Genomic DNA, 12,948 nt, shown 5'->3' with positions numbered 1-12,948 from the left:
ATGCTGGGGTCACCTTCTCTTCGTGCTGCAGTCCCACAAAATACAGCAGGACTGGCCACGCATATTTTTGGGGAGCTACCACCTTTTAGTGCAACGTTCACCAGTAGCCTCCATCTTACTTTGGCTGTTATAAAGTGCCACCCCTGCCTCTGCAAACAGCAGCCACCCTGACTCCCGACTACTCACCTCCCATGCCGTAACCAGCGCAGGAGGATGGATCGCAGTACCCTGGCGGGCCAGAAGGACCCTGTGAGCCCGGGGGTCCTGTGTGACCGGCGGGACCTCGCGGGCCTGGAGATCCTGGTGGTCCCGGGCTGCCGGTTCGACTTTCTCCTGGAGGTCCTGTGTAGAAAAGGGAGATGAAACATCTGAGTAGCCGTCTTTCATAAAAGCAGGGAGTTGAGGCCACCTTTGCAGGCCTGGAAAACACAGCACTGAGTGTGCTACAAACACTTCCAGGAGATAGCTTGAGCGGAGGAGCTAGGCATCCTGGCTCTGACTCCCCCGGGCAAGCTGAGGGAAAGGCTGCAGCCTTCCTCTGGCAAGGAAGTCAAAGCAGCAGCCGGAGAGGAGACCCACTCCTGATGAGCCACCTCTCTGGCCACTGCTTTGTCTTCCTTGCCAGAGACAGCTTTTAGCCAGAAATTCATACTAGAGCAAATGTTTCACCGAGCGTCAGATGTTCAGAAAGGCAGTTTCATGGGGGGAGGACAGCCCTGGATGCCTATGCAGCTCTTGATTCCCCCACTCCCTTTCAATACAGCTTCTGGGTAATGCCGTGCCTTGATACCGGTGATCTAATGGCCAGAATATCCTAATGAAGTCAATGCAATTTTACACCTGTTTCAACAGAACTTGGATATCACCCTCTCTGCTTTTTCAGGAGCTAAATATAAATCCCTGTGATTAATGTGCTTAATTAATATACATTTCTCTGTCAAGTCACAGTTAGTTATGACCTTGAGTCAATGAGAAAACAAATGCAATTAATCCAGATTAATTTTTTCCCCTTCCAGACCCTATCTCTGAAAAAAATAGTTAAAACATTAAAAAAGGTTTTGGAGAAGCAGTTTATCACAGGGAAAAGGAAAATACTTGTGTAATGATGACACCATCACGTGGCACATCACAACATCATATGACATAGTAAGAACATTATGACAGTTAAGGTACCTGAACTACTTATTCTTCAGCTGCTTAAACCTTAGAAGCGGAGGACAGAGCCACGCAGGCCTTGGCTGCTTTGCACGTGGGTCGGAGTGGTCTAATCCAGATACCTCAAACGCAATAACTTTACCTGTAGATCCTGGTGGGCCTCGGGGTCCTTGTGTGCCAACACCTGGATTGCCTTTTTCTCCTTTCTCGCCTGGTAAACCTAAGGAAATAGTACTCATCAGAGTCACATTTTGAACAAAACCGTGTGCAGTGTTTATTATTTAACCAGGATTATAGTTCCATATGTTATTTTTCATCTAAAAACAGATGGCAAAGAAGGAAGGAGGTAAAAATAAAGAATTATTTGGTTCGTTTTCCCTCCCTTCCCTGACAGCCTCTTGAGGGAAACATGGCATTCCTGGGGTCTTAAACATTCCTGCTGCCATGGTGGTTTCACTGAGGTGGTATGCAGAGGCATCAGCCAGTTTCCAGGCTGCACTTCCTGCTGGAAAGCTGCCTCTGGACTATACCAAGGTACAACTACTGTAAGTCAGAAGAATCCTCAGAGCCTTACAAAGCTGTCTATAAATTACTGTGTGGCCCAGAAAAGTAAAATTTTAATGCTACAGCCAATTTTCCTTCAAACATTCACCCACCAAACAGTGGTTCAGCATAAGATGATTGTAAGCATAAATGGAGAGAGTTATAGTGGGTTATTGCAGAGTCTTGCTAAAATGCAAGAAAGGAGTTTCAGCGCAGTCAAAATCTGTACCCCCAAATGAAGCCCAATGTAAGAGTTTCCCAGTTATGAAACTCTGATGTTCCAACATGCACAGCCATTGCATTCTGTTCCTGCACTTCCTCATGGCCCTAAATTTCTATCATTGGGTCTGATCCATGAAGATCACAGATCTAGTAATCCAGAGAAGGCACTACTTTCTTTCAGCTTTCCATCTCCTTCTGCACTACCACTATGGCATCCTATAAAAACACTTTCTATACACAGCGATCACAATAAGTGGTGTTGAACTAAAGTAGGTGTCAAAACTACGAATTCCAGACCCTGAGTTTCCACCGGCAACTTGGAAACTCTCGTAAAGTCTGTGTTTGATTTGGATGATTCAGACACACCAAGTCCAGGCTGGTTTGTGGGACCTTCCCCCCATTTTCCAGACCTCCCAGCGCTGGTAATTGCTCTCACTGCTTCACAGCTTCCATACTTTCAGAGTCAAAGCCAACATAGAGCACCTTCATAAAAACAAAGTAGAAAGAAAACAGCTGCTGCCCCTTGATAGGACAGTATCTACAATTTCAATTGACTGGCCTCCTTCCTTCCCTTCTGCTCAGGTAACCATTACCTTTTAGGGAAAAACATCTGGAGGACACCTCATCTTTGCAGGAAGCAATAGAAGGTATTTTTTTTCCTTTTTAAGCTAATTTCTGATAGAAGCAAGTAAGCAAGAACAAACTCTAAGTGTGGAAAAAATTGTAATTAAAACCCATCACTGACAAAGAATTGCTCAGATCAAGTTTACAAAATAAGAGTCTGCTGAATTACAGGGGATTCCGTATCTACTGAGGAGTTGTAGATCTTCTACAGAACAGGAGGCTTCCAGGGCAATATATCAGGTAGCCCAATCATGTGGAAAACATAGGCCACACCACTGCAATCAGTAACTTCATACTGAGCACATCGTTTTTAACCAAAGCATGATGAGCTCTTTGTCTTACCTCTACAAGGCTTTTTGCCACTGTTCTGGCATAGTTTAAGTATTTCCAGTTTCCATTTTGTACCTTTTATTTCCTTTGGTTACACAATTTTGTTGTTGAGTTAAAAAAACATGTCTTTTGGTGACCAATTATTTTATCATAGAGAAATTATACAACCACAACCACTTCTCGCAGCATTTTCCTTTAGGTGCTCTCCAAAGCTTTCCAAGTGTCTCTAGTAACACTGTATTTTACAGGAGAGACTTGGCCACCAAGAGAAGAAATACCATGGCCAAACTAAATCAGCAGGAAGTGGCAAAAGAGAGCAGGTATGATAATCTGGGTGATGTTTACATCATTATTTTACAAATAGCAGGTATCTCCCTCTTGCTTCTAGAGGATATTGGGCAAGACAGAGCAAGGTCTTGTACACCTCATCCCTGAATTTATGGATAACGAAATATTTATAAAAGTATTTCTAAAAGTGAAATCTTTGTGTTTGGTTGTCCGGACTGTTTAGTCATTTGATGACTGCCGTGCTGCATCAGTTTCTTCTGAGTCTAACATTACTCCCTATCTATGTTAGCATGTTAGAAGTGTTACCAAATGTTCCTTTGACCAGTGTAGGAACCCAAGTGCCAGGGTGTACCCCAGAATGTGCTCTGACCTGGAGACTCTAACTCATGCCTCTGAAGTTACTTCCATCTCAGCTAGACCCAATACAAACACATTGATTTAATTACCATAATTCTTCATTTCCTGAATCGCCTGCCAAGCTTATTGCCAAATTCTTGCTTATATCATGCTCAGTAACCAGATTTCTGATGGTGTAACTTGTTATCCCATGACTGGCACTTCACACTGACTTCCAGGGATGCTTGCAACTGATATTCAAGGACCTGCAATTCTTGTGACCATGGGCTGGGTTCTCCTTTGCTGGTTTAATAATTTCACCTGTGCTTACTATGACACTCAAAGCACAGTGAAGTACCTCCTCCACTGTTTAAAATCTTAGGTGAAATTCTCAAAACGATCTGTAACTACAAGTCTCAAAACCTACAGAGCTGCCACAAAGCTAGCTTTTCAAAGGGCATTTAGGCTTGGCAGGGGAATGAAGCCAAGTTTGATGTGCACAACTCAGTTCAGCACCTACACTCACTCGAGAGTACCTGAAGAGAGCTAGGCATTTAGGATAGGTTACAGAAGCCAGAGTGCTATGGTGGTCACAATTAAATAGAGAAGAAATGCTGAAGGGAGGCATGCCACGAATGTAACCCTCTAGGAACAGCTTCCAGAGCTGACTCACCATGGCACACGTTTTACCTCTCTAGCTATCTAGAGAAACAGGTAAATGCATGCACACTGAAAGATTTAAATGATATCAGTGTCATGACCCCACTAGTTTTTATGAGCCCTGGTCTGGGTAAGAGGCCAGTAGAATTTCAGGGATCTCCTCTCCCCTTCTCTAGCGCCCTTCCATTTCCCACTGTATTTGAGCCCCTTGGAGGAGTCCTGAGCTCATTCCACAGTGCAGACAGCAGCACAAAGTGGCTCTGCCATGCTGAGACCCATCCCACATGCAGGCTCTGCAGATTTTCAGATAATGGCATATAGCCGAAATCCAGAAATCTTGGATGTTCAAGCGTAGACAATCCTGATGATGTGGCTTGAATACATGACTGTATGTTCTCCCCTACTCGATGGTTCTGACAACCACCTCAGGATGCACTAGGCCAAAAAGATTAAGAATGGCTCTCTAGCCTAGCTGCTCAAAAACTTATCAGAGAGAGGGTGGCCTTGTTTCAACCATTGTTCCAAGATCTAATATCCAAAACACAGAGGAATATAGTCATCAAACTGGACCACAAGACCTTCTCCCAGGGGTGGTAGTAGGTAGGAAACGAATGCAGCTTCAGATTTTCTGAAATTGTGCTCTAACTATTTAGCCACTGGAGAAAAGCTGGAGAGGAACTAGCACTGCCATCTCTTCTACCAAGCCTCCTTCACATATAACCTTCCCATTTTCTATCTTGCTTGTACACCACAACTAAATTAGTTCCTAGCAGCCTTTTGCAGGTGGATAATGAGCAACCTCTGGCCAAACTACAAGATTACTAAAAGCAGTGTGACCAGGTTGATGAAGGTGTAGCCTTGAGCTAATACAACCTTGTTGGTAAGGAAGGGCTCAGCAGTCTGGTAATACAACCATTTTGGTGATCTCAGGACCACAGCACAGCAAATTTGTGTCTGCCTCCTGTGTACTAACATACTGCAGTACACCTACCTTACTTCATGGTTGTACGAGGTATCTATTGGTCTTGTACAGACCGTTTTAGACTTTCAGATTATAAAGTGTCCAAAAGGTAATTTTCAGGAATTTTATATCCATAGCCTTTGGTAGCCCTAGCTCCTAAATCTCACTGAAGGTCAATGGGTCTTAAGTGTTTACACTACTCAGACATCTTGAAATTTGCTAACATCTTTTCTTCTGGGATTCTTAGTAACGTAATACATGGGATTCCTGCTCTCAGAGACCGTCTTCCAAGTCCAGTATGAACCTCCTGTTTGCAATCCAGCATTTGGTTAGCAGAAATTGCAGTTTCAGTCAAAAGGGCTATCCAGAACCTTTGATGAATGATTGCATTGCATAGTGTATGTAGGAAGCAGTCCTAGGTGGTACATATATGCTCTAACCTACATTTATATTCCTGGGGGAACCTGCCAAAAAACCATGTCATCTGTGATCAGCTGAATTCCACCCATTTTAAAGACAAATTTCTCAGGCAAACCTCTTGTCCTGCATTCCAAATGCAGTTTCCAGATACCTAAAATTTGCTTAGCCCTGGCTTGCTTCAAACATATGGAGAGATTTCTCTGTTACAATTCACTACTGCTGCTGCAGGCTTTTTAACAAGGTAAACTCATCTAAATTGTCTCTTACCATACATGGCCTGTAAGGAAATGCTTGCCATTTTCAAAAGGCAAAGTCTGTATGTGTGGATTGCTTTGATCATAAGAAGACTGGCCCATGATAACCATCTGGAATCTATACAGATGTTTAGTACGAGGACCATTGCTTATCCTACTGTACGACAACATTACATGGTGACTTCAAAGACAATGGCCACAATGTTTTCAAATCACAGCCTTCCATGCACTCAATTATTATTCCCTACACGCACAAGAACACATACCCATATGTGATGTTCACAAAATAAACTGCAGTAAGAAATGATAAAGATGGAACAAATCTACTCAGGCTAAGAATGAAATGTTCATTCTGGAACAAGTTATGAGGCTCTTGCACAGGGCTAACCTCCTTTGAAATCACATGGATATCAAGTTCCTAAAGCAAACATACTGAAGGCCAAGATACAAGTCTGCTTCAGGTTTCTTTTAGTCTAATTTCCAGTGAAGTTTACCCAAGTGAAAGAGAACACAAACACTGAAGCAAGAATACCCTGCTCCTAAGGCAAAACTCACATGAGTTAAAATCAAGCACTCCATGGGATTCCCTAATGGACTTTCCACCAAAGCTCTTTAATGAGAGTAAGTTAAGAGATTCACAGACCTCTTGGTCATAGTTAATGAATGGCTCCCTCCATTGGGAGGGACAGAACATTCAAAATTCACCCATTTTGCTTGCTATCAAGGTCATCTTTGCATTTCATTAGAGCATAGCTTACAGAAAGTCACCCAGACGAGACATCACTCTCCATGTAAGTTACTGCAATGGTTAATCACTCTCAGGGATAAAAGTGTGTATCAAAATTTGTCATTTGAGTTAGAGTGGCTTCAAATTCTAGTAACTGTTTTCATATTTGTGCTCTGGACATACTTCAGCAATACCATCAAACTGTCTCTCCCCCTTCACGCTAACCACTTTTTTATGTCTTGTTGCCAGCCAGAAAAAGCAATGGCTTGGGTTCAACCCCATGGAGATCATAAGCAACTGAAATCAATTACTTCCAACGCTCTGCTAAAGATAACTGATAGCATCAGTTATTAAAAACAAAACCAAGATCATGAGCACATTCTTTAACAAAGAAAATTAAATGTCCATGGTTTCTGCACAAAAGGAAATCTTGGGTATTGCTTATCTGGTTTTGTCTTTAAGAGAATACTGTCTTTTGAGGAGAACTGCATATTGCAATTAAGAAAAATTAAACTGCTACCAAAAATGTCCTCTTTCAAAGATGTTCAGTTGTAAACATAACGTATAATAACACGGTGATTTTTTTTATCCAGATAAAGCTAAAATTGGAAATAAAAATATTTAATTGACTCAACTGGCAACAGTTCCATTTAATTCCATTGGAATTTTGCCATCAGAGCTATAAACATGTAGCTTTCGATAACACATGTTTAACTAACTCTTTCATATGAAGCCAGGAAGCAAATATGGATGAAGCTGTACTTCAGAATAGTGACTTTCCCAGTGACAGCTTAGGTATTTATTGTATTTTAATCATAGTGGGATGGAGTGAGTAGCAGTAACTTTTGTGCATCACTTCAGGACACATCATAAACTCAGAAGTCCACCCAGCAGTAGAAGAACAACTGCACTTTCACAGCATCTGAAAGCTAGCAGTCCCTCAGCATAATTTTTACTATGGCTTTTACATTTTTCCTCACAGTTGAGAAAAATACCCCTGTATTATAAAAATAACTAAAAAAAAAAAGAAGAAAAAACCCACAGTGAATCTTTTTTTATATTAATTTGCAGAAGTCTAACTACTTTCTGAGCACTCAGAAGCCAGACACTAGTTAAAGTCCCAGTTCATAAACATAAAATCAAAACAAAAGATGTTTGAACTAGCTGATATGAAAATAGAAACCAGTGCAGTGAACTAGTTAAAATAAAAATAGGGATGAGTGCTGTGAATAATCAGTGTTTGAGTTTGTGTTTTTCCAAACTCCTCTATTTATGCAAATATGTAAGGGAGCAAAATTCTAGTAATCTATATGGGATTATGTACTATAGGGGCCTGATAACACAATGTGGCTTCCTTAATCTTTAAATCACCAGTCCGATTCAAATAGCCTGTTGGGGCACCAATGAAATGTTAATATTGCTAACAAATATTGAGATTGCTAGAGATGTTTCTTTTCACGTCATTAGAAAAATACAACAGATAAGACCACACAGTGTACAGCTAAAACAATAATCAAATAGGAAAACTAAATAACAAATGTCTTAGTGTGATCCTAATCCATTCACTTACATCTACACTGGAAAAAATAGATCTCAGCTGGCAACAGACACTGAGAACTGAATCTGTCAACAGAATGACTTATCTTTTCTCACTGAGGTGGTCTTTCTTGGAAGGACCAGCTCAGTGTCTTACTAGTGAGACAATACATCCAGGAATGGGACACCCTGGACCTAGAAGTTCAAGTGGAGGTTTCTAGCAAAACTCCAAGACACTGTCTCAGTCCAAGCCTCCTTCCAAAACATCTGATTAATGCTTGGCAGAGTGACAAGGTAAACGAGGGAAAAGAAGCTATTGGCCAGGCAAGTTAGCAGGGAAGTTGACTGATGTCAAGATCTCTTACTGCTGACATTTTCCAGTAAAAAACTCTCTTTGGTGCATGATTTCTAACCAGTTCCACACGCTGGTTTCAGAAGTTCCCCCTTCTCACAGGCTGGGATTGAATGGGTGGTAGGCAGGAGAAGTGAGTAGGAGGAAACATCCAGCCTTCCCCCACCTTTCCTCTTCCTGTTCTACTAGCACCTTGCCACTCAGCTCACTGGCAGTAACAGGTTTTTGCAGCAATCCCAATAGTTTGAACTCAGGGGAAAAAAGCAACACTCTACTAGATAAACAACAGGTCTTTTTTTTCCTTTTAGTGTCTATTACTTTTTAGTACTCTCTATGGACACTGCTGTCACTGTTGCAGTGTATTTTCTGTACTTAAAGGTGGAGGCTGACTTTTCAGAGTTGCTAATCTGGCACTGGTTTTGAACATTATATTGACTTCATATACAACTAAAATGCTGATGACATCAGCAAAAAGAAACACATAGTTCATAAAGACCTCCAAGTGGCTGGCTGGAAATCTTCAGCACAGGACTATACATTGTGACTTGCTGAACAAGTTAAACACAAACAATGCTTCAGAGCACAGCAAGGGATGGGGTCTGAGTCCATTCACCCTCCTTGCTGTAGTCACTGGAAACTAAAACCCTTTCCATCCAGAAGCAGAGCAATTTTAATCTGCTACTTCACTGTATGATACATAGTCAGGAATCAAGTGAGAACTGGGAAGGCGCAAGAAACTTCCAATCAATCTCCACAAGCATGAGAAACTAGCAAAAACAATTTTTACTTTTCACTGCTGCATTTTGGGGTTAACTTAGAGCAATTCCTTAGAAATGGATTCTGAGATATCCCAAGGGTCTGTACAACTCAAAAGGTATCTTTCTGTTAAATAAACTGCTACTACATCAGGCACACTATCAATCTAAAATTTCAGTTTCTTCTGAAGAAATTAAATCCTCAAGGACTAATAAATTATTCTATATTTTTTCCTAGGTTCTGAATGAGCTCCTTCCTTCCAGGTTCTGTGCAAGGCTCCAGTTACTCGAATGTCCTAAAAGCCATTTTCACTCTGAATAAAGACAATTATTTTGTCTTTAAGTTTACACATAGATTCTTTTTTCTTAAAACAGTGTCATTTTAAGCTGTAAGTACTGTAAAACACTCCCAACATTTGGCATCACATTTTATGAAAATCTGCAGAGAGCTCTGGCTGACTGATTATAATTCTTGAATATGCTCGGTAAGAGCTTGCTCTCTACCAAGTATGAAACTCCCCACAAGCACTATCTGCCAAAATCAGTCCCTTCTAACATCAGTTATATATATAGAGAGGAAAAGATATTCTTTTTTAACGTGTTTTTACCCTTTCTGTACTCGTGCTATTGCCAATGCTGCCTCCCAGATAGTAATATTATCAGCAGTGAGTTAACCCACATCATGTTTCTTTTAAATGACTATAGCTAATTACTCAGTGATTTCATAGCAGTACAACATGCTGGTCTGGGCCTCAGCACAACAAATACAATGGAAAAACCATGGTAAATGCCAGACAGGTTTCCCTTTTCATAGCCTGGCATTGTGGTTCCTCCATTCCTGAAGCCCCAGCAAAATATTCTGTGTGCTTAAACATTTCCTGCCTGAGAAGCCATTTAAAATACACTAGTATTTTAAGCAGCTACCCTGAAATCTGCATTCAGTCTCTCCAGGTCACCACTTTTAAAGCCAGTTCCTCACTTGCCGTCTCTTCCAATTTTCTTTCCTACTTGCCTCCCACCCCCTCATTCCTTCTTTTTTCTGGACAGTGTCTGGTCTTTGCGCAGCTGGAGCAGGCAGCAGCATGACTGAGAGGCTAGTACCCTAAACTTTGCCTCTTTTTTCAAGAAGGTAATTAGAATTACAGTCTTGAGGGGAAGAAAGGACCCACTCACAGGTTCACTCAAAGACTTTCTTTTCAAAACAATGCTTTAACTCTAGTCATCATGGCTACTGTGAACTGGAACTATTAAGCTCCTGAACTGAACAGCCTTCATAGCAATTCATTTTTAAAAACCCAGTTAGCAGATTTGGTAACAGCAACACCAATTTATCGCTCTTGAGTATGACATTTGTCTCTTGGGGTTTTGGGCACTTCCTCATGTGATGGTCTTTAAAGCACTTTCACAATCATAGCACTACTACACAGTGCTACTCAGTACTGCCTCTGTGAGCTTAGGGCTACTCTGGTATACCGAAGATTGCCAGGGTTGCACAGAAGGAGAGTAAATCAAAACATGGTGCTTGCTCCTCCACAATGCTGCAGGAGGAAAGGAGAAAGGGATCTAGCCTACAAGTAAGAATACAGAGGAGAATTACTGTAAATGAACAGTTAATTGTATTACTTCTCTCTGATCTCACCATTTCCTCTCCTTAATCCTCTCAACCCCTCATAAACTAGGATTGTTTTCCCTCTTCTTATCAACCTTGCTCCTTTCAGACTATCATAACTTAGAAATCTTGAGACTGACACATTTCAAGTTTAGCAGAAAAGCTCAATCTTTCCCCAACACAAACCTGTCAGTTCTGCAGCTGACTTTCTCCAAAAGCTCCTTTGTTTATACATTTACAGCTCCAGCTCACTTCAGAGTCCTAAGATGAAAGCATGATGTGATGGGATGTGCCCAATTGAATGCCACCGATCTTCAGCAGTTTAGGCATTAAACCTGTGTCTGATCCTGCCAAATCACACCTGGCAAAGCCTGCATTACCTTCATGACTGAGAGTCTCCAGAGCTTTCACTATGGTCTGTGCTGAGCTCACCAGTCAACAAGTGAGAAAACTGTTGTTTTCATTTTTAGACAGGAGACAAAAGCCATCATAATGTATCAGGAAAAGAAGGTATATTTTTATATATGTGGAGTACAAAGCCTACCTCTTTCTCCTGGTCTTCCTGGTTGACCAGGGCTTCCTGGAAACCCTTGCATGCCTGGTGATCCTTGCTCACCCTGTGGCCCTGGAGCCCCTGGCCGACCAGGCTCACCAGGAGGTCCTGCGATGGTTCGTGTTGAGACAGACTGGCTTGGAATCTGGTTCAGAATTGAGTTATATCTTGCCATATGACCTGTCAAGAAAAAAGTGCCATCGTTTTCAAGTTGCAGTGGAGAATCTGGTTCAGCTGAGTTTGAACAGAGCACTGGCAGGTTCTCAAGGCTGTGGTCTGTCATGCGTTGATAGTATGAAGTTGTACGCTTCTTGGTGGAGAAATAGTGTTTAGGGAGTACACAGAAAGTGGAAGAACTATTGTGTAGAATTTTACTTCCTTGCTTTGGTGGGCTTTTTTTGTATTTTATGTCTATAAAAATTTTAAATTGTTACAGCAGAAGCTTCTGTGTACTATAATAGCTTGGAGACAATCCAAGCTTTTTTTTTGATGGCTGGTTTGGGTTTGTGTGGTGGGGTTTTGGTAGCGGGGGAGGGGCTGCAGGGGTGGCTCCTGTGAGAAGCTGCTAGAAGCTTCCCCGGCTCCAAGACAGACCCACTGCTGGCCCAGGCTGACCCAGTCAGTGACAGTGGTAGCGCCTCTGGGAGAACAGATTTAAGAAGGGGAAACCTGCAGCAGGGGAGGAGATTGGAATGTGAAAGAAACACCTATGCAGATATCGAGGTCAGTGAAGAATGGGGGGGGGAGGTGTGCCTGAGGAGCAGATGCGTGGTGAGACAACAGGCTGTCCCCCTGCAGCCCACGGAGGTCCATGGTGGAGCGGATGCCCACCTGCAGCCTGTGGAGGACCCCACGCTGGAGCAGTTGGATGCCCCTGAGGATGGCCGTGACTCCATGGGAAAGCTTGCGCTGGAGCAGCCTGTGCCTGAAGGACTGCAGCCCGCAGAAGGGACCCACACCGGAGCAGTTCATGAAGAACTGCAGCCCGCGGGAAGGACTCACATTGGAGAAGTTCATGGAGGAATCTCTCCCATGGGAGGAACCCCATGCTGGAGCAGGGGAAGAGTGAGGAGTCCTCCCCCTGAGGTGGAAGGAGCGGCAGAGACAACGTGTGATGAACTGACCCCAGCCCCCATTCCCCGTCCCCCTGCACCACTGTGGGGGGCTAGGTAGAGAATCCAGGAGTGAAGCTGTGCCCGGGAAGCAGGGAGGGGTGGGGGAAGGTGTTCTAAGGTTTGGTTTTACTTCTCATTATCCTTGTTTTGATTTGATCTGCAGTAAATTAAACTGATTTTGTTTCTTCCCCAAGTTGAGCCTGTCTTTTGCCTGTGACCGTAAGTGGTGAGTGATCCCTCCCTGTCCTTGTCTCAACCCACGAGCTTTTCTTTATATTTTCTCCTCATCCCACCAGGGCTGGAGGGGGAGGAGTGAGCGACCGGCTTCGTGGTGCTTTGTTACCGACTGAGCTTAAACCACGGCAATGCTTGATGCTAATCAGCTCTAGTTGGACATAAACCTAATTGAACATAAATCTAGTTGGAACATAAATCCTGACTGTCTAGCCTGAAACAAACAGATCCCCTTGGATGCTTTGAAAAGCATCATATTTTAAGTAATTGTGGC

General features: G+C 42.7%; 1 protein-coding gene across 8 annotated transcripts in view; it reads right to left on the bottom strand.

The window, feature by feature from the left end:
- COL14A1 (collagen type XIV alpha 1 chain) overlaps nt 1-12,948 on the bottom strand; it is a 126,163-nt gene that overhangs the window by 2,107 nt on the left and 111,108 nt on the right. For all 8 annotated transcript variants that reach the window (XR_008235199.1, XM_052787151.1, XM_052787152.1 and 5 more), the window contains 3 exons: nt 11,317-11,505; nt 1,298-1,375; nt 187-342 (listed from right to left, as the gene is read on the bottom strand). Coding sequence is in view for 7 of the 8 variants with exons in the window: in XM_052787151.1 (XP_052643111.1) it covers nt 187-342; nt 1,298-1,375; nt 11,317-11,505 (423 nt within the window). In the remaining variant the exon portion in view is untranslated. The remainder of the gene's footprint in view (nt 1-186; nt 343-1,297; nt 1,376-11,316; nt 11,506-12,948) is intronic.

The sequence above is a fragment of the Harpia harpyja genome, chromosome 5 (assembly GCF_026419915.1).
Source record: "Harpia harpyja isolate bHarHar1 chromosome 5, bHarHar1 primary haplotype, whole genome shotgun sequence".
NCBI classification, from domain to species: Eukaryota; Metazoa; Chordata; class Aves; order Accipitriformes; family Accipitridae; genus Harpia; species Harpia harpyja.
This window is presented reverse-complemented; position numbering and strand designations above follow the sequence as displayed.